At 42.1% G+C, this 22383-nt stretch overlaps 2 protein-coding genes across 2 annotated transcripts in view; one reads left to right on the top strand and one right to left on the bottom strand.

Annotated features, from left to right (window-relative positions):
• Nucleotides 1–520: 520 nt before the first annotated feature.
• S1PR3 (sphingosine-1-phosphate receptor 3) lies at nt 521–2699 on the top strand. Its single transcript, XM_044446414.1, has one exon. The coding sequence runs from the start codon at nt 521–523 to the stop codon at nt 1652–1654; it is 1134 nt and encodes a 377-aa protein (XP_044302349.1). The 3' UTR covers nt 1655–2699.
• Nucleotides 2700–11460: 8761 nt separating this feature from the next.
• Nucleotides 11461–22383, bottom strand: part of SHC3 (SHC adaptor protein 3) — a 44785-nt gene continuing 33862 nt past the window's right edge. The window contains exons 7-12 of the mRNA XM_044446529.1: nt 22024–22150; nt 20335–20488; nt 16737–16833; nt 15231–15425; nt 14230–14525; nt 11461–11589 (exon numbers count right to left, since the gene is read on the bottom strand). Coding sequence (XP_044302464.1) covers nt 11461–11589; nt 14230–14525; nt 15231–15425; nt 16737–16833; nt 20335–20488; nt 22024–22150 — 998 coding nt within the window. The remainder of the gene's footprint in view (nt 11590–14229; nt 14526–15230; nt 15426–16736; nt 16834–20334; nt 20489–22023; nt 22151–22383) is intronic.

Raw genomic sequence — 22383 nt, 5'->3', positions numbered from 1 at the left:
ATTATCTTCTTCCCCACCCTAATCTGCAGTTAGATAATTTGCCACCGGGTGTGCATTCCCCCAGCCCTGTTGCCTATGCCAGGCGGAGGAATCGATGGCATGGTGGTGTTGGGATATGGCCGAGTGTCCTGACTCCTGGAAGCAGAGGAAGAAAACTTGATAAAGGGTGCCAGTTTGGTGGTCGTCTCCAGTCTCTGGCAATGTCTAGACTTGTCTAGTAGATCTCAAACACCGGATCATTTTGAGCAATCCAGACACTTTTTCTCTAGTATATTGTGCCAGAAAACACAAGGTTTGCTGATTTTAATGCATTTCCCAGCGAATTGAGTGTAATTGACTTACATTGTCTTTTTCTTGCTGCTTTAAAGGTCTCGATATTGGTGCCAGGGGACACTGGCAAGCAGCCAGCCAGCGGCATCTTCGAAGCAGTGTTCTAAGGGGTGTGACCTGAGCGCCCCCTTGTGGAAAGCAGTCGGAATAAAACTGGACTTAGGCAAGCGAACGCATCTAAAGCCAAGCCATGGCTTTGATCAGCTCACCACCCACTTGTCCCTTTTCGAATCAAGAAAATGAAGCCATGGACCCTGTGATACGCTGTCATTACAATTACACTGGAAAGCTTGACCGAGGGAAAGAAAAAGGACTGACAACTATTGCACTTCTAATCATCTGTAGTTTTATCATCTTGGAGAACCTGATGGTTCTGATTGCCATCTGGAAGAACAACAAATTTCACAATCGCATGTACTTTTTCATTGGCAATCTTGCCCTCTGTGACCTGCTGGCTGGGATAGTCTACAAAGTAAACATCCTGATGTCAGGAAATAAGACTCTGACCCTCTCTTTCAGGATCTGGTTTGTTCGGGAAGGAAGCATGTTTGTAGCCCTGGGTGCTTCCACTTTCAGCTTATTAGCCATCGCTATCGAGCGACACTTGACAATGATCAAAATGAGGCCATATGACGCTAATAAAAAGTACAGAGTCTTTCTGCTCATTGGAACATGCTGGCTTATCTCAGTTTCCTTGGGTGCTTTACCAATCCTCGGTTGGAATTGTATTGGCAACCTAAAAGATTGTTCCACTGTTCTACCACTGTATTCCAAAAAGTATGTGGCTTTTTGCATCATCATATTTATAGCCATTCTAGTGGCCATTGTCATCCTCTATGCCCGCATCTACATCTTGGTTAAGTCCAGTAGCCGTAATGTCACCAATCACAGCAACTCAGAGAGGTCTATGGCATTGCTTAGGACTGTTGTGATCGTTGTGGGAGTTTTCATTGCCTGCTGGTCCCCGTTGTTTATTCTGTTGCTGATTGATGTGGCATGTGATGTTAAGGAGTGTCTCATTTTATACCGAGAAGATGGCTTTATTGCCTTGGCAGTCCTAAATTCAGCAATGAACCCCATCATCTACACTCTGGCCAGCAAAGAAATGCGTCGGGCTTTCTTCCGCCTTGTTTGTGGCTGCCTGGTGAAGGCCAATGCCACAATGTCTTTGCCCATCCAGCCCACCCCAGATCAGAGCCGAAGCAAATCCAGCAGCAGCAACAACACACAGAAGCCCAAGAACGAATTCCCACAGACTAAAAGTTCATCATGTATTGCTGAAAAAAATGAATCTTCTTTTCACAATGGAAACTTCTGCAAATGAAGTCCACTAACTAACTGCAAACCAAGGATTCTTCTGTGGCTTTTCAGAGCCAAGCTTTTTTTAGTGAGGTTTTTTCATGCACTTAAATCATAGGGGGAAAACACTAACCAGTTACTTAATCCAAAGTTTCTGGTTTTAGCACAAGATGATTTGGATGGAGTCCGTTCCACGAGAAATTGAGTCAGGAAAGCCCTTGGCTTCCTCTCATAATGTCTGTGTAAAGAAAAATGGGAGATTTGATATGGATTTTCTTGATGCAGTTTGATCCAAACCATATAGGCATTTGTGAAACAATGCAGAAATAAGGGTTGGTTATGTTATATCAGTGAATGAAATCCAGTCTGCACCTATGATCAATATGTATCTCTCAATAGTTCAGAGGTGTTTGGTCCCCCCATCCTCATATTTCCACCTCCTTTTTTCTCAGCCCACTCACTTCAAGCACAGTGTTTTCCTGACTTCTATATAGAACATGGTTCTTAGGATCTGTATGCGCCATCTCACCCAGGCTGAACTTTTGCTTTCTTCACCATATTTGAGGGCAATGCTCAAGGGCCCTGTTTAACCTAGTGTGTGTGTGTTTATATATGTCTGTACATATCTATACTAGGACCCACATGTTCACTGAACATGGCATACTCGGGTCCCTTCCACTGTGACTTGGATGAATAAGGAAATCATTTTCACTTTGGGTTGTGAATGATTTTCCCTTTATATAACTCAACATTCTCCTAATGGAGAATTCTTTTAATGGAGTCACACTAAAGCTATTTATTCCCAGATTCTAAGGCTTGCTATGTCAAAAAATACATACTTGGGATAGAATACGCTGGTTGCTATACAAGGCTGTGCCATAAACATCACATTAAGAAGATATTACAAAGGCATACATAGGATCTTACACTGATATGCATGCTATGCCAAGAATATCTTTAGGGCTGAGGTATGCCATGCTATGCTAGTCACGAAGTCACGTCCGACCCGTCGCGACCCCATGGACAACACTCCCCCAGCCCTTCCTGTCCTCCACCATCCCCCAGAGTCCACCAAAGCTCACACCGACTGCTTCAGTGACTCCATCCAGCCACCTCATCCTCTGCCGTCCCTTCTTCTTTTGCCATCTATTGTTCCCAGCATTAGGCTCTTCTCCTTCTCATTAGGTGGCCACCACTACTTATCTTTTTATTTGTACATTTGAATATGCCAGTTGTGTGGCAAGAGTTTATGTTAGCTGATGTTATGATACTCTCTGTAATCTAACTCTGTGTAATATGCCAAGCAGGGTGAGCAGGTATGCTTTGAGTAATCTATTTAAAAACATATGAAAAAAGATGTCAATAAAGTATTGGAGGAGGGAAGTTACATGCTGTACCAGCCCAGTATTCTGTCCTGCAGTTGTCAATGCAATCTTCCTGTGAGCAGCTAAACAGGGCAGCTGTGATTGGAAGCCATTCCTATTTTATACGGACTTTTAAAAATGTGTAATAATTGTTCAGGCTCACAGAATCTCTTTTTTATTATTTAACATAGTTTAGGGTCATTAGTTGAAATGTGTGATTTTGGGATTTATGCATATATCATGTATATATTTTTAAACATTATGTATGTTTCTACTTTGGTCTTTAAAGGCTGAGGAGAAGGGGTTCTTTCCCTTTTCCTTATTTTCTTTTAATTGAAGGGCCAGTGGGCATAATTGAAGTTCCGAACAAAAACCCAAGTGGCATTGTCTACCTAAAGTGCCATGGTCTTCTCCAAAGACAACTTCAAGGAAGTTACAGCTTAGGCTAACAGAGCTTTACAAATTTACAATCGCAATCTCAATATTAATTTTCATTGACATCTACACCTAACTCAAATTGGAATCAAGTAAATTATTGCCAATGTTTTCTCTTCAGACAGCTGTAAAATTGACATCTGGCTCAAAGGGACTCCCTGATCCCCAGTTCCTTCTTGGGCTGTACGATTTGTGCCAGAAGGAAATGAGCAGGACTGTATGGGCTTATCCATACACTGGTAAAAACTGGTGAATGTACCACAGGAAATAAAGTTCGCCTAAATAGAAGAAACAACCGGAAATGTTTTATGGCATTCTCATACATGCCCCCTCAATGCTCAGAACTTTTTCAAGTAGCCTTCTGTTTCTTTCAAAGCAGCAGCACTGATATTTAGCATTCCTTGACTGAACCATTCTCCCCTAGGAATTGAAAAAATCACAAACAAATTTTGTTATCACAGAGCACTCTCTGTGGCTCGAGACTGCAGATGGGTGACTTGTTACGCTTGCAATAAGTGTCCTTCTGTTCTAGATTTTGAAATGTGTTTGGAATCATGTGTTTGTGCCACATTGTTCCATGGTTATCTGGGGGATTCTTTGCTAGATTGTGGAGGGGGCAGGAAAGATGGTGTAGAAAGGTTCTTCGTAGAAAGTGGGTCATACTTTTTAGACAGCACATCAAGTGACTTTATTGAAAATCTATGCCTGCCTTCAAGAACCTAGGCACATGGAAGTAAAGACACCTTCCCACTATGCCAAGCGGAGTGACTTGCATGTTATGTTACAGTACTCAGCATGCATGCAAGATTCTCTTGTCTCTCCCATTTTCTGTAGCAAAAATGATTATAGTGAATTTGCATATGTGTTATTCCTAGTTAAAAATATATGCAAGCAGGTCTATACATTAACCTCTCGATCTCTGTGCAAAATATGAGACTATATACTGAAACTGTGAAAAGAAACCAGATCATGTAAACTGACATACTGAATAAAAATCGCTTAAAGCAGCAAGTGACAATCCCATTCTATCTGTCGCATTCTCTCCTTCTTATATCAATACGCAAAGAGTGCTTCAGGGACTAAGATTGTGACACAGATGCTCAACCTGTAGCTGTGAATTGAGTCTTGAACAACTAACCCCGGATTCCTGGAAGGGAATCTGCATTAAGTTGTAATAATACGTGCAACAACCCATCATATGCTTAGACAGAACAATTTCTGCAGCTCTCGTAATGCTTCTGGCTGTACTGTAGGACATGCCACTTTGTATGACATGAGACCATGTTTCCTGTCTGGGTGCCTGGGAACCTTCTGGGATGCTTGGGAAGCTGCCATGAGTAACTGGCGTTGGCTTGCCTTCGCTGGGCTAGCATGCAAACACTCAGCATGGGGGAATGCTAACTGCCATGCAGCAACAGGACTGACCACAGACACAGCACGATCGCGCACAGACCATGCAGCCCAGTTTATTCGGAAGTTAGCCTTGGTCTCTACGCATGCATCAGAATGAGGCGCCAGAGCCAGTCCGTATCTGACAGTATGTCAGGTGGAAAACCACATTTCTGAAGCTTCCCCCACCAGGACACATGCCCGCAAATAGAAACATAGCTCAACAGGGAATGAGCCGAATGAGAAACTCACACTTATTTGCTGGGACAAATAAGGCGCACACACACGTACAGAGGGCCTTTCCGAATTGATGTCACTCTGCCATCTCACCACTCTTGCCACCTGCCTTTTCCTGCTGAATCCATAAACCAGATCTCCACTGATTTGAAAGGGTGCAGTCCCAAGTAAAAATACATAGGATTATATTCGAGCAGGTAAGTATAAATATATTTAATTATCTAATCTTATGATCATAATCATTAGTAGTAGTAGTAGACTGCATTTGATGCAAAACGCAAGGCAAGCTTCCACAGCATCATTTTTATCTGAACATCAACAAGCACAACCCTGTGAGGTGGGTTAGGCTGAGCTAGTCACCCAGGGAGCTTCATGGCCAAGTGGGCCATAGTCTAGAACCTGAATCTCCCAGGTTGCAGGTCCAGCACTCTAACCACTACACCACACTGCCTGCCTAGCCCTCCCTTCAATCATAACATGCCCCAGATGACTGACAATAATTTTAAAAGAGAATATAGCATTGTGGCAAAAATGCACTTAATTCCAAAGAGCTCAAAGAAACAGGGCAGCAGATTAAGCTCTGCTGAAACGAGTGGGGCTAAGGCACACCCTCTTTTCCTATACTATGATTATTTGCTGGCAGGGCAGTGCTCTAAAACCGACCAAGCAGAGGCACATCTTGGTGTCAGACATGCCAAGGAGGTCTCAAATTGGCTGGCAGCCGAACCCGGGCTGACCCTGGCTCCGTGAAAGTCAGCAGGAGCAGATGCTTTCAAAATGTGCCTTGCTCGCCTTGTTCCAGAGAGATGAGGGTGTGTCTGTCCAGAACGGGATCCAAGCCACAACAACCCGGCCCTGACCACGCTGTCTGCAATGTGTCCTGAAGCAGGCATGCATGAAGAGCCACAGAGGCCGTGATGATTATGGTGCTCCAGCTAGCACTGCCTGCAGGTTGCCAGGAGCAACATCCGCATGCCGTTTTCCAGCAAACGTCCTTCTTGATGCTTGGGGGTCTTTTGGGAAGGGGCCATTTCTTCTAGGCACAGAAGCCAAGCCAGGAGTGTAGGAGATCTGCTTCTCTGCTCCTAAAGTCACGTCAAGGAGGAAGAGGCTGAATCGAAGTTGTCGACATATCTGGGGATACTGGCAAGGAGCAAAAATGCCTTCTGGGCCAGCCTCCTGCCCCAAGCCAGGTCAGTCTACACAGTCCAGAGCGTGCTACAATTAAGAGCTGAGCTGCACTCCGGAAAGAGGAGATGGCTCTGAATTATTTCTGCAAACTGAGCCAAGCCACACATGGTGAGGGCATGTAAGAAGCAGGGAGATCCCGTCCCCATTTCTGGTAGTAACCAGACTCTGAGGCAAGTAGTGGGCTGCCCCCAGCACCCAATAACCTGCAGTAGCAAGCTCCCTCTTACTCAGGCTTGCTTTGGCTGACTATGGCAGCAGTTGAACTCCTCCCAGGAAAGGCCGTGCTTTTCCCTTCCCCCAGAAAGCCTCTGGCTTAATGCTTGCTGTGCCATGATACCTCTGAGGAACCTTGAAGAGCAGGAAGAGTTGCTTTCATTGCTAGCCAGAATTTTCTCCCTTCCTGGAGTAACATCATCATTTCAGGGCACTCGGTGAGGTCAAGGGAGAACAGAGGAAACAAACCCACAACTTCCAAATGGGGTAGTCTGTTTGGAAGAGTGATTTCACTTAAGAATGGCTTCTGGGATCCAAAGAGCTTCTCTGAAATGGAAGTTGGTCTTCAGGCTGGAGCAGGTTCTGCATCTCAGCTGCATCTTCTTAGAAGGGCTCCAGAGAGTTTTGGGTACCGCACAGGCCAAACTGAGCTGCTGCTTGAGTTCCCCCCGCCCTTCCTTCACCAGAACCAATAAGGACGATGGTGTCTCCGGATGAGAACATGCAGCTTTGTACCTAGTCCCCTCTTACTACCTCTTCTTCCCACCCCGCAGCACCTACAAAGGAAAAATCTTCTGAGTTGGAGCTAAAGTGCTGGAAGGGGTGCATGGCAAATTCCAGGATCCATGTACCATCCCATACAGGATACGATTCTGCGCTTGACTGCAATCCTTCCTGTGGAACTTGAGGAGCATAATAGCTACAGGTTCAAGAGAACACAGCACTTAACAATATACCATGAAGGAAGCAACGCCCCCTGATCCAGTGAGATAGCTCTGAGGTTAACAGCCTTTTGAAAGTTCTGGCAAAGAAGAGATTGAAAGCAAAATTGCCACAGTCCTTAGCTTAATTTTGGATACCATACTATCCTTACTCTATTAACACCCACAGGAAACAATATAATCTGATGTGCGTAATGCATCTTGAATTTGTTGCTCTGAACCTTAGATTTGATTTTCCTGTGTTAAATGTTCCTATTTTTACCATGACCATTGCTTTCAGCAAAGTATTGACTGACTGACAGTAAGTATGCACATATTCAGTGGCAAGGGACATTTTCATCGAATGTTCCCCATTTAGTGTCATTTACTTTAATTGAACTACAGTGAAAAGGGTCATTTAGTGATCTGTTTACATTAAAGTAGTCATTTGTGACTGGCATCCCCTTTCATGGAAGTGAGTTTTCCCACTCCAGTTACAGCAAATGTAAAAAACTAAAATGCGTGGAAAGAACTGCTTAAGCATAATTACACCCACAAAACATTTTCCTGCCTAAATTCCCTTATGTATATATTTCATCCAGCAGCTAGAATTTGGCTTGCCAAATTACTGTACAATGCCATAAGCATTTATGAATTTTCATGGTTTAGCAGTACAGCATGAGCTGATTAGAAAGGACAGAGAATATCATTCAGCGGAGATGAAACAGGAAAACTCTGGAGGCACAAGCCAGAATTCTAGTGTTTTTTATTCTCCCAGTGTCTCTCTGGAGTGTTTTCTATTCATACTGTGCTTCCAAATTCTGATGGTCCAATTCCTGCTGCAGCTTACTTTCTGAAAACATTCCATAATGGTCGAAAGACCCTGGAAGCCTCGTGGTCCACTTTGGTAGGAACTGAGAGTTTTTGTTGCTCCCAAAAACACACACATTCTCTCACTCTCTTTTTCTCTTTCGCACACACCCATGCATGCACCCACAAGCACTTGCGCATGCACTCACAAACACATGAATGTTTTTTAAGCACTTAAGATCAAACACAATTTTCTCAAAATTGTTACTTTGCATTTAGGCACAGCCTGAACAATCATCACCACTTACGGAGGAGACCCAGTGCACCGCCTGTTTACAGGTATGGACCAGCAACTGAGGAGGACTGAGGCCTTTACCCTGAGTGGCTCCCATCACTATACAGTGAACATGGGAAAGGGAGTGGGAAGGGGCCGGTAGCCCATTGCAGCATGCAATTAGCAGTCCAAAAGGTAAAATCTACACAGCAACAGGCCAGATGATGTCATCAGGTTATCCAACATCAGAGACTGGATAAACCCTCGGATCTCATGATGAACACTGGGATCTCATTTTCCTGCAGTCACTGGTTAGCACAGCTGGCTAGTAAGCATTTGATCTCTGTCCTTTTGCATTGTCTGTAAGCCAAGACAAATCTGAAATTGCAACGTCAAACTCAACATTTTGCACAATGGACAGTGCAAAGATGAGTGCCGAACTCAGATTTGAAGTCATAAGTGGACTGCCAAAATCCACTTCCTACTAAATTATGATAGAAATAACAGAATTTTGAGTTAAATTTTGATATGATTTTTAAAGCATTTTCTTTTCCAATGTCAAGGCCAATTGTTTCACATACAGAAGATTTATCCATGCCATAATTTCTCTTTAGACATTGCTCTGTAAGAGCAATATGACAGCAGAACCAGTTGCCAAGAGAGGTCATGAGCTTTCCCACACCAGAGACACTCAAAGCGAAACTGGACAGTCATCTGATTGCGATGGTGTAACTGCTGGCTTGCACCAGCAGGGAGTTAGACCTGATGGCCTTCTTGGCCCCTTCGAACCCTACTCTTCTATGAATCTTTGAATCTAAGAAAGAAGACAGTTTGAAAGAGAGCTTGTTTATGGTGATTTGGAAAAGTTATACTGACTGTCATTTTTGGACCAACTTCATCAGATTGATTCTTATTTTAGAAACTCAGCCTGTCATTATCCATTCTGAAGTTGATCTCTTAATTGTTTCCATTTCCAAGTCCTTGTTGGAACTTTCAAGCAATCAGGTAACACACTGCACAATGAATGGATGAACTCTTGCAAACTGTTCCCAGATCTCCCACTTAATTTGCTCAGCACATATACTCCTTATCTGGGAAAATGAGGCCTAGGAAAAGAGGCATCTTTTTTAATTAAAAGTTAAACTTCCAAAGTTTGCCATTTGCTGAAGTTACAGGCAGAAAAAGAATGTTTTCCCCATGTTTATCTCACTCTCTTTCAGATGCAGCCAACAGTCATCCCTCTGACTTTCCGTTCCTTAGCAGCCACTTACTGTCTTAGAAGAAATTGGGATGGTTGTTAGCAGCTGTTCTATGCATTGCATGATGCCCCTTGCATCATAAGCGATGTTTCATTTGTCTCTAATTGCCAAAGGCTATGAGATATCAACTCCGACTGTCTCTGAAATAACTTGGAAATAGGACGTTTGTATTGCAATGCTAATTTACCACATGAAGAGAGCAATTTTTTTCCTGCCAGTTGGGCTACTAGAAAAGAGGGATGCCTGGTTATCTTCTCCTCCATGTGTTCATTTTCCAACACAGATTGCTTTCTTCTTTACATACTATGTGCACTCACAATATTGGAACTGGGAATGTATTTTGTGCTCCTGTTGCACATCAGAGCAAGAGGTTGATACCCTTGTCAAAGTAATGTACAAGATTGCTCTTTGCAGTGCCTCCCCAACTTGATGCCATTCTGATCTGTTGCGCTGCAGCTCTCATATGAATCCTCTGCCCACACTCTTACGCTATTTGGCAACCATAGGAGTTTCAGTAAAACATACCTGGGGAAGGGTTAGCATGTCAACCAGTGTCATCTTGAATGGGATGGTGCACGTACCTGAGAAAATCCAGCTTCTCCCTTTGCCACTAATTTCTGGTTCTTCTCTCAAGCACTAAATCCCCATTGCACAAGCAGTGGTCCCACTGGGCTTGGGCAGTGTTGTATAGATCTAACTCATGACAGAAACTAAACTGAAACATCTTTCATTTGTCTGAATAAAATGAAAGAAAATTCATGCGGAGACATCTTGACTTCAGTGTCTATCTCTTTCTGTCTTTGTTGCACATCACAGACAAGTTCAGACCAAGTTTGTGTATCTTGGAGCATGTCAACCAAATCTAACAAGAGACAATTGTACACACATGCACCTTTCCATGCATATCACCACTATATACATCTTGCATCCACAGTGTGATGCCAATCTGAGCCTTGCTGAGCTTCTTAGAAGCATCTTTTTTTATGAGACATAGATATATTCTTTGATATTTGGTGGGCAAGCAGCTGTTGTTGCCTATGCCCAGGGCTTAATATGTTTAGAAATCACTCTTGTGCAAGGTTTCTAGCATCTTCCTGGAAAAAGATGTACACATGTTATTATATCCCCTGCTGCAAGAAGTAAATTACATGTAGAAAAATCTTAATATTGAATACTATTTTAATAATCAAAGTTGTATCATCAGGTATATTATTAGAAAAGTCAATGGATATACCTCATACACAAGAGAGATCACATCTAGTCAAAGTCAAACCAAGCTACAAACAATTGGGAGTCGTGTTATAGAGTATCTTAAATGGTCATCAGAAAGAGCGGGGATGGAATGATCTTTTGCTTAAGACAACTCATGTTTTCAAAAGTTGCTTCAAGCTAACTTTCCCTGTTGGAATACTAGCTCATTTCTCCTCATATGGAACTTAATCATTGCATTTTGTCTGCTTTTTTACTCTGTTATTGTGCTTATTGTTTCATAAAACTACCCTTAAGATTCCCAGTATCAATTTTCTCAAGGAAATAAGACTTTATAGTGATATTTTAATCTTCACAATCACACACACTGGACATTTTGTTCAGTTAAAAAGGTATGGAACAGAACATCTTTTGTTCCTCATCTACAGCAGTCTGACTTCAAAAATATAAATATCTACCGTATTTATATAGAATATGTGTGTATGTACACGGTCAATATTCATATTAAGGAATCAGAGCACTTTGATTAAAGTCATTTTTTTAAAGAAAACCTTCCTGTCCACTATTTTATGTATCCTTTACTGTCCTTAGAGAGTCAGAAGAATGCTTTTCCCCTTGCTAGCGTGTGGAACAGCACTTTTTAACCTACATAAAGTGTAATAGAGGACATTCTGCCTCTGTTTCTAGGGTCACAGCCTTGCCATTCCTTTCTACGCGCAGCTCGTGCGAGATGGCGGCCATGCGGCTCATCACTGCTTCCTCTTCGCTGGCTGCTGGAGGCAGAGCTCACTCCCAGAAGAGACAATTGGCAAGTGGTTCTCAAGGTGGTGGTTGATGAGGTGGCTAATGCTGTCGAATATGCGGTCCTTTGTACGCACCTGAAAAGAAGAACATGCCGTTAGAAGGTCCATCTGTAGATGCAGCAACCAAAAGTGGTAATGTTGACCTGTTAACTAAGGTCCAAACTAGACTGGATAGCCATATGGATCTTACCCATATATCAGCCCAGTATACATGTATAGTATAGAGCTTAGGTGAGAGAGAGTGGTTCATGGCATAGCAGGAAATTGAACCTGTGGCCTTACCATTACCAAGAGAACTAAGCCGACTCCACCACTTTTTCCTGTGGCATAAGCAGTTGTGGAAAGCACTAACAGTAGTGGATTATTATTGTTACATGATAATACTGTTATTATTATTTATTTGTACTATTGCATTTATGTCCTGCCTTTTTTCTTGTGAGGAACACAAGGCTGCTTAGACAGCTCTTTTTTATCTCACAGCAACAACCCTGTGAGGTAGCTTGTCTGAGAGGCTGGGATCAGCCCGGTCATCCAGCCAGCTTTGTGGCCGAGTGGGAACTAGAACCAGATCTCCCAGGTCCCCAGTCCAACACTCTGACCATGCCACACTGGCTGTCTGGATGTAAATGTAAATGATTCAGCAAATGGTTGCCAAAGCAAAGCTTTAGTGGGATTCTCCTCTCAGGCATAGTCTGGAACTTAGTTATCACTATCGCTACTTGGTCCTGAAGATCTGTCTTGAAGGCCCTTCTGAAAGCTCCATCCTCCAAGGAGGTAAGGAGGATGGCTAACAGAAGAGGGGCCTTCTCGGTAGGAGCACCCCGTTTGTGGAACAGCCTCCCAAAAGCAGTTCGCCTGGCACCTTCGCTATAATCTTTTCAGTGCCAGGCAAAACCAGTTTCTTTTCTAGGCATTTTAATAATTGATTTTATTCAGATAATTTTTAAGTTATCTTAAACTCCAATTGTCATGGACGCTGAACATATGACTCTCTGTATGGACATTTTTTGTTTGTTTAGTTGCAAAGTCATGCCCGACCCTTCATAATCCCATGGAGAACATTCCTTCAGGCTCTCCTGTCCTCCACCATCCCCCGGAGTCCACCCAAGCCCACACCCACTGCCCCAGTGACTCCACCTTGCCTCCTCATCCTCTGCCGCCCCCTTCTTCTTTTGCCCTGTATGGAAATACTTTGAAGCTATTCTCTTCACAGGTAAACAAAGAAAGCATGTGAAATACATGGTGAGAAAAAAAAGCAAGGCCAATTTATAAGAATGAAATAGTGAAAATAGTTCATTCGTTAGACTGCAATCTATACTCACTCACCAGCAGTGAGTGCCACTACCCTCAGTGAGATTTCCTTCTGAGCGGATATGTACAGGATTGCTTTGTCATTCATAAATGAACATAGCTTAGAAGTCAGACCTGCACCACTGTTCAGAAAATATGTGAGAAAGTTCCAATGGGAAACTTGATTTTAACCAGTGGTTTAAATCAGCCTTTTTAATTGCCAATTTAAATTACTTTGGTTTAAATCGATCTATATTGGCTTTGGATTTTTTAAAAATACAAAACCAATCCCAATAATTTATAAATAAATGAGTAAATTAAGAAATAACACTGTGAACAGGGATAGTAAAGCTGAGCTCCAATCTCAGCACAGTGGTGATATCTGAGCTAGGAAATGAGTTGCATTTTTTTAATACTAGCAGCTCGATCCCATGAATGTTAAGGCAAAGAAACTCCTACAACTCCCAGTTGTAGAGGAATGCTGGGGATGCAACACTTTTTCTGTATAAAACTGCATAGGTAGTCTTTGTGCAAGATTCACAACCATTTTGACCAGCAAGGCAGAGAAAATTCAGTAACTTCCTTGCTTTTTCCATGAAGCACTTACCCTGTCCGAAGCACCAGCAACTACTGGCTATTTTCATTTTGCGGGGAAATCATTATGAAAATAATCTTTGACTGTCCTCTAGTGTTACATGTGTGAGTTGCATCCATTGTTTCTTCTAGTTTTTACATGACACCAGAGACCAGGCTGTGAGCCAACATCGGAAATCTAAGGCCCATAAAAAGGCTGTTTCTTCTAATCAGAACTTCATTTGCACTGCAGCAGCCCTTCAGTTAAACAGCATGTGACGGTAATGCAGAGTGTCACAGATTATCAGCTCTACCTTGAAGTAATATTAGGGCAGTAGGTTCCTGTTATGTAGCATTAACTTGATCCAAACTACCTGGGAGTTATACACCTGAAAAGAGATTTGGTTCAAATGACAGACCTGGAAAGTAACTGGGTTTGGGAAGAGCTTGGATTTACCAGACTCAGACCTGGTGGAAATCAGGGCCTAGCTCCAATGTGCTTGGGATCCATCTGTAGAGCTACTGTTATACTCCCATAGTACAATAAATAGAGAGATTTTTACAGAGGTGAGAAATTCTTTCCCCTCGAAAGGAAACTAGTTTTATATACTGAGGGCTGTTTTATGAAAGATCAAAGGGTCACTCTTGAAGTATTTTGAAGGCTAACACATTTTCATCATACACGTATCAGTCTCCCCATATAGGGTGACATGGGAGACCTCACTGCTTCTATGTACATTGCAAGGACAAGCATAAAGGCGAAGCCCATCATGAAATAGCATTAAAGGAAGATATTTGCTCTGAATCAGGATTAAGAGGTAGCTTCCCTTGTCACTACCTACAAGCACTTACTGTTCCTTCAGGATCCACCAGGAGGAGATGTTTGGCTTGCCCATTCTGTAGTCCAGTCAGGACATAGGAGCCTGGGTTGGAGGTACTTTTCCTAACGAGGAAGTCTCCACATTTCTTTAAGAGCTGTTCTGCTTCTTTCCTGGTCATCTCTCCTTGATACCAGGGTTCTGTGCTCAGTTCTGCAGCTGCTGTCACACCAGCTGCTCTGGGTAGAAGAGGACTGCTACATTCAACTGAGGTAGACTTGTTCAAAATGGGCCCAGGCATTTGGTTCTTGAGAGCATCTTCAAAAGGGCCTGGCATTAAGAGTGGAAAATAGATACAAATTATGAGTAATATAAATAGTACCACTCTTTCATATCCCTGCCAAAAAATAAAAGGGACTACATTAAGGAAAGACATCTAGGGATCTTACCACAGCTCAGAAAAACTCAGGGGTTATCATCCACCAAAATCAATGGCTCCTTAGCTGAATTGCTCCATTTTCTCTTCTATATGCTTCAAAGGCTGACTTCAAAAATATAACCATCTACCATTTTTTTATCTCTTTTGAAAGCCCTAAGATGAGGATTGCACTCCCCTCAGATTTAAACCAGCAAATAAGAGGAACATCACACGTCTCCTTTTTCCCACAGTTCATGGGCAGCCCTCTTGTTCTGCTCCCATCTGGTCTGCCTAATTTGCAATGGGAGGAACAGCACAATTATCAGAAGAACAGGGGAGGGAAGGAGAACCCAGCAGCAGAAAAGTGGCTTGGTCATCACTGAAAAAGCTGAAATGTACCATGCTAATCCTGCCAGCAAGTAAGAGGATGCTTTCAACTCCTTCCAGGACTGCAGGTTTTAGCTAACTCCGAAAGCACTTTTTAATGAAAAGTCTAAGAGCTAGAGCAGAATTCTTTTTCTTGATAGTTCCTCAAGAGAGTGACTGTTGACAATGCATGGAATTAAGGAATGTAGGGGAAAAACCTCATCCAAGTGTGATTTCTAAGAGGAACTTACTCATGTCAAAAAGATCTTTTCCTGGGCTGCTGTCTTTGGTACTTTCTGCTGTTCCAGCAAGCAGGTTTTCCGCATCAGCCTGAAGAGCATGCAGTGTTTCCATATTTATATGTTGTGTATTTACATAAGTTGGCACCTCTCCTGGTGAAGTTGTGTTAGACTTTCCTTCTGGCATGTTGTAGATGTCCAAAGACCCTGTGAAAACCAGTGCATCATTTTTAATCCAAACTGCAATTCCGCAGTTCAAAAGATCAGGTCATTGCCTCAGAGTGCTTCCACACTAGCGGTTCAATCTGGAATTGCCCTTATTGGTTCATTCACACTTATGGAATCCATCATTGCCAGCCCGTAGCATTCCAGCATTTTCTGTTCTGTCTTCCTTCCTTCCCACACCAGATTGAGACTGAAGATTTTTAGAAACTTAATTTTTCATTTCTTCTCATTATTTTTTTCATTTCCTTTTATGCAGCAAAATAGGGAGAATGAGTAATCAAAGCCCCCTGCTCTCTTTACCAATATGAAGGAACTGGCATTAAGGGTTATTTATTAGAGGTAATTCATGGGGCAATCACCAGCTTTTCAGCAGTAATCCCACTACTGCACTCACAGAATGCAATACAAGAAGCACAAGCAGGAAGCTTTTAAGTTTGAAAAAGTTTTTTTCCCTTCAACTGAATGAGACAGCCTTCATCTAAACATTAAAGAATGATATTCTATAAAGCATAAAGTTAGGGAAGGCTGTGTTAGAATATTATGGGATATAGCAGGGATAACAGGAAAGCAAGTGCCTCATACTATCTCTCTGTCATATCATGTGGGAATCTTACTGGAGCTACTTCTGCCAGTCCCAGACAGCAGGACTCCACTTCAGTTTTGTTTTTCCATCTGTTTCTATAAAGATGGATTCTGCATCAGTAGATGGTTCCTTTGCATCAAAATGGCTACCTGGTTTTGGTTACTGAAAGGAAACTAATGATGGTGGTAACATACTGTAAACATGTTGTTTTTGGGACACAGAATGCCTCGTGTATGGTAACATATATAAGTTATAGGGAACATGTTGTCAACAGGGGGAAGTGAATTACATCTTAGTGCTTTTCTCATCGTATTTAGGGGGTTGCAGAAATGGCACATACGTATGTATAAATGTGTCACGGAAGGGGGGGGAAGCAAAAGCAAAAACAAAACCCACTCCTCTACTTCAAGTCATTTTCTTTATGTGCAATGCACAATTTTTTATATACTTCTCCCCATCTCCATCTCCTTTCCCTCTCCCCTCTCCCTTTACCTCAAAGTCTTCACTTGCTGCAGTGGCAGAAGAAGCATTGCAGACCACAGGCCTGGGCACTGTCCATTACACAAAGGCCTCTGTTTATCCACATTATTCTACCCAGAACCCTAACATTCATGGAACATTTATGGAGGGAGGGGGAGAGAGAGAGAGAGAGAGAGAGAGAGAGAGAGAGAGAGAGAGAGAGCGAGCGCCTGTTTTAGGATGCAGCTTACCTTGCCTACTAGGTCCCTGTTGCCAGTCTTCATCAAATAGGTCTCCAATGTGCTGACTCTGGTAGTAAGTTTGCTCTCTTCCCATTGCCGATGTGGACTAAGGTGGTATTAAAAATATTCTTCATGCAAGCTCTACCTTTAAAAACTGTAATGCATTTTCAGTGGGTCTTTTTTATGATTGGTCCAGGTGCAATTCTACCCAAACCCAGTCTTCGTTCATTCATCAAGTATGACACTATGCCTGAGCATTCTTTTATGAATGAGTTTGCGTAGGAGGAGGAGAAAAAAGATGACCTTCGGGGAAATTGTACTCCTTTCCTGTTTTATTAACCCCTGTAATTCTAAATGACAAAGTAGGTATATTACATCTATAAAAGGAACGTCTCTGTTTAACCACCCTTTCCTGGAATAAACTTGACAACCATATAATCCCAATCAAACTTCTACCAAATAATGAAATGCAAGATATTGGACCATGAATCTAAGTGCCTGCCCAATAATTCTTAATTATACGATGTATTATAACTGATGCCAGATTTAGGAATCATTATTCATTACTATAATGGTGGTGAAAATGATCGTTAACTTAGTTAAAATTACAGGAGTATGGACATAAAATATCACAGCAAGGTATAAAGGTCACCATATCACTTTTGCTCCCTATCACCACCTTTATAAGAGATTTCTTTGATTTAGTCATGCAAGATTACATTAAAAACTACCATTGTTTAAGAGGGAAAGCAATGCAAATGAAATACACATTTTATGCATTCATCAGTATTTCAACAGGTATATAGCACAATCAGTTTCAGACACTCAGTTAGAGGCCACGGCTCAATGGCAGGGCACTCGCTTTACATGCAGAAGGGCCTGTGTTCACTTCCCAGCACCTCTGGGAAGGCTGAAGAAACTCCTGAAATGCCATTGCCGGTCAGTGTTGAAACTATTGGGTGAGGTAGATCAGTTATCAGACAGCTGATATGTAACATATAAGGGTAAAGATGTACTTTCAGAAGGACAGCAGAATTCCTGACTTCACATATGAGCTAGAAATGAAAAACCAGGAAAGAGACCTTGAGGTCATCATTTAGTGAAAGCGCTGGCTCTTCAGAATAAACAAAGGAGCGGGGGAACCTATTTCAAGGTAAGAGTGACAATAGGAAGGGGATTACAAATAAAACTACTGGTGTCATAATAGGTCTACGATCTATGGTGCAGCCCCACTTAAAATGCTTTGTATACTTCTGAATGCTGCTTCTCAATAACAGCATTGAGCTGGAAAGGGGGCAAAAGGGAGCAGTCAGGATGATAAGGGATTCAGGCACCTTCTTCTGAAGAAAAGACTTTGTTAGGACTCTTTAATTTAGAAAAATTGTGACAGGAACAGGGGTGGAATGGGCATGAGGGTGGTTTATAGGTGGTTTGAAGAAAGTAAATGAAGAGATGGATGCCTCCCTCGGACCTTTGTGAAACTAGAACTGGTTCTGTATAGAGTAAGGGCAAACAAAAGATTGCCACACACAATACTGCAGTTCATTGATTTATGGACCTGGCTGCTTTATCACTAGCTTGGGTGCCGTTAAAAAAGGATTGGTGACATCTGTGGAAACTGTTTCTCACTGGCTTCATGCAGAAGGGCTATATGGGCCTTAATGATGCCAGGGCTAAATGCCCCAGAGGACAAAAGCGGGGCATTGCTGTTTTTAAGCCTACCTCATGGGCTTTTTGGATGTATCTGGTTTGACAGAGCAGGGAACAAGATGCTGCCCTTCCTGGACCTTTGGCTCTATTCAGCTGGGAGAATCTCATGCTCTTAAGGTTGACATTCCCCAGTCCTCCTTCCCAGTGACCAGGGACTTCTGTTGGCTTTATACTCTGCTTAACACACCTCCAAAATAGTTTTGGGTGAGTACTTTTGGATACAGCAAGGGTTCCCAAACTTTTTGGAATCATATGTGTTCTTACAGCATGGTTGCCATCTGATGAGGCCTGCCCAAGCATAAAGTGTCTACCATGAGAAGCACAGCCAGTCTCAATTTCCCAGAAGCAAAGTACTAGAACTAAAAGAAGTACAACAGGTTCAAGAACCTAAGCAGGTGGGGTCTGAGCTCCAAATCATGAAGTCATCCTTTCAAACCTGGTCCCAAAGAGGAGGCCAAGACTTGGTTCACAGGCCGAGCTCTCAGGGTGATGTTTTGTTTTAAACAGCAGTTAACTTTAAATGCTGCTGTTAAAGAGGGAGTGTCAGAAAATTCTTGCAAATGTCTGTAACTCTCCCCCGCCCAAGACTTACTAAAGCATCTTTAGTAAATGACCAGACTTCATCACATTTCCCTCATTTCCCACTAAAAAATAATAAATAGAATGGCAAGATTGTAAATGTCTAGACCTCCAGACAGAAAATTTTCAGAAATATTTCAAAGCCAGATGCAACATAAAAAGTTACCATCAAATATGTTTTGTGTATATGTGCAGTTGCACTATTTCTGCAGTTCACTTCGTGATCAGCATTAGCTTTGCACAAGAGGCAAAGCCTTTTCTGTGGAGGCCCCATCCTTATGGAATGGGTTTCTATGGAGGTATGCCTAGCTCCTTCCCTGACAACTTTTAAACAGGAACGAATACACAGACTTTCAGTCTGCCTGTAATGTTTCTGGTCCACATTTCATATTTTATTATTTGAACCTCGTGTGGTTATTTTTTGTTAGTTATATTAGAATATTAGTATTCTATATTAGTATTACTGTTTTACTTATATAAATATTTTACTGTTTTACATGGGAAGATTTTTATCTTTAAAAGCAATATAAAATATTTTAAATGCTAAAAGAATAAATCATATTCTTTTAGCATAAGTTCCAAGGCATGGTCAGTTTCAGAATTTTATCCAAGGTATTGGTCATGCAGTTGAAGGCCACATGCCTTGGAATTTATGCAGCATATCCTGTTCAGACTAAGGTTATGCAGCATATGTGGGCATCCAGTGGTCCCACTGATCAGACAGGCATGCCAGGTGAGTGGGCAAGGGGGACAGAATCCCCCCTGAAATAGCTTTCTGGATTGTGGTCAGGGATGTACATGCACTGACTGAGCCCTAGTTCCATCCCATTCCATGAGGCCCTTGAGGATGACTCAGAAATCTTGGCTGATACAGAATGCAGCCACATGTCCCCCTTTTGAAGTTAGATAGTCACATCATAACCAATTCTGCATATGGTTGGCAATGTGTTCAGGGCCCAATTTACAGTACTGATTTTGACTCTGGTGTCCTAAACAGGCATGACTTAGGTTATCTGAAAGATCATTTGTATATATATGAACCTGGCTGTGCTTTGAGATCATCTTTGGAAGCCCTACTCACTGGCTTCCCTCTAAAGTCAGTAAGGGAAGTGGCCACTAGTAATAGGTTCTTCTGAGTGGTGAGTCCTCCCTTATTGAACTCCCTCCTGAGCTGATGAATTATAACCTTTTGTTCAGTAGACTCAAGATATTAGCAAGGTTCATCTCCACCATTTGCGTCTATGTATCATTTATACGGTTATTTTAAAAGCATTGCAATGTTAACTAAGAACACCAAGAAAGGAATTTTTTCACCTACCTGAGGTGGATCCGAAATGGAAGGGAGCTTGGCTTTGAGTCTTGCATCAACAAGGCCCCCTGTAGGAGGTATTTTGTTTGGGATGCTGTTGTAATAGGGGTGTTCTGTTGCCTCGCCCTCTTCCTCCATCCAAAGTTCATCCATACTTTGCATCCTGTCAGAAAGAAGTAGTTTCTTAGCATTCTTCTGTTGTCTATTCAATTACAATATTGTCAGAACATATAAAATATGAACCAGTGTGGTGCGATGCTCATAATGTGGGACGGGGGACTTGGAAGATCCAGGTTCTAGTCTCCCTTTATCCATGAAGTTTACTAAGTGACTTTAATTATTGATTTTATTAGATTGATATTCTGTTTTTTCCTTACAACAGACTCAAAGCAGATTACATCATTCTCCTCCTGCTGCTCTCAGTCTTATCCCTACAACAACGCCTGTGAAGTACATTGGGCTGAGAGTCTGTGACTGGCTCAAAGTCACCCAGTTTGGCTGCATGGCTGAGTGAGGACTCAGATCACCTGAGTCCCAGCCCCACACTCTTAACCACTACACCACACTGGCTCTCCCAACTTTGACATGCACTGACTTTGGACCAATCTTTCATTCTCAGCTTAACCTACCTCACAGTGTGATTGTTATGAGGATAAATGGAAAGAAGGAAAAACTTGCAAGCTACTTTGGGTTCCTTGCAAGAGAAGAAAGGCAGGTTATAAAGGTAATGTATAATAATAATAATAATAATAATAATAATAATAATAATAATAATAGATGAATATATTCAGTTCCTTAAGAATTCAGTTCCTTTGTCATATTGACCACAGAATTTATCTATGGACATGGTCCAAAGATTTGAGGAAGAATTTGAATCTGGGCCAATAGATTTCTAGTTGAGCAATATATATTAAGATAATTGTTTGGATAATTGTCACTGCTGCTATTTAAGTCTTCAGGCACTAATTTCCATCATTATGGTGGCAGCTATTGTGTTAATCCTTGGCTGATGATTGTCTTTTGGGGGTGCCTTTTGACCTTTATGTCTCTGTTTCCTTTCCTCTCCTCTGCTTAGCTTGCATCTTCTGTAGTTTACATCTCATGCATAATAAAATATAGAAAGCATATCTTGATTGCTGCAGGTTCACTGAAAACCTCTATTATACCTCTCCCTTAATATCTCAGTCAAATACTAGTTTCATCAAAGTCAGATACTCTAACAACTTGTTTCACACCACTACTGCTCTGCTTGGAGAATCAGAGAAGGCTCAACTTTCTTGATGTGTGCAGTATGCCATCTTTGCCCTCCTGTGGGAAGAAGGATTGCCATTGACTTGACCCACTAGAGTCTGTCGTCCACACGGTCTGTCTTCCTCTTATCACTTCCATGTGTAGAAAGGACGATGAAGAAGAAAGACAAGTCAGACAGGGATTGACTAGAGTGAACTGACACTCTAGTCACTATGGTGTTTCCGGTTACATGCAACAGAGATTTGGGACTAGCACATGGTAACTTCTACAGAAATAAGCCTTCATCTGTTGACTGAAATAGCTGTCCCAAGAATCTCTTTTGCAGCCAGTTGGTCTCTTCTGCAAACAGATGTACAAGGGTGTCCTTTATTTCACCAGTTTTTGAAAGTTCTTGAAAGCGTTCCAATCAAAAGCAAGAACAACAATAAATCTTGTGGTAGCTCTCACCTATCATGCAGAGGAGGAATCTTAGATGGACACTGTAGATATTGCTTAAAACGGAGTTCAAATGCTTGCCCAATGGTGCTGATAATATCCTGGGCCAGGCCATCGCAGCATTCCAGGATATGGCATGCTGGAAGTAATGGGAAAACAAGAAGAGTACTCAAAAGCCTGTATCTGGAAAAACAAATGCTACAGTTTTCCACCTTTATTCTCAATGCAGCTTAAATGGCAAATGCAAAGCAAAATCAGTATGGCACTAGTAAAAATTAAAAGCACAGATCTGGTATACGGACCTTAAAGAAAATTGTGTTTCATGGGGAAGTAGAGTACTGGCTCATCTATTCTTCTAGTGGACTTGTACAT

Source organism: Varanus komodoensis, unplaced genomic scaffold (genome assembly GCF_004798865.1).
Source record: "Varanus komodoensis strain SLA01 unplaced genomic scaffold, ASM479886v1 scaffold5, whole genome shotgun sequence".
Classification (NCBI taxonomy): domain Eukaryota; kingdom Metazoa; phylum Chordata; class Lepidosauria; order Squamata; family Varanidae; genus Varanus; species Varanus komodoensis.
The sequence above is the reverse complement of the archived record's forward strand: the minus strand, read 5'-3'. Positions and strand labels throughout refer to the sequence as shown.

Bases quoted from the DNA above. Each gene is read 5' to 3' on its own strand.
- S1PR3 (XM_044446414.1), top strand. From the start codon at position 521: ATGGCTTTGATCAGCTCACCACCCACTTGTCCCTTTTCGAATCAAGAA.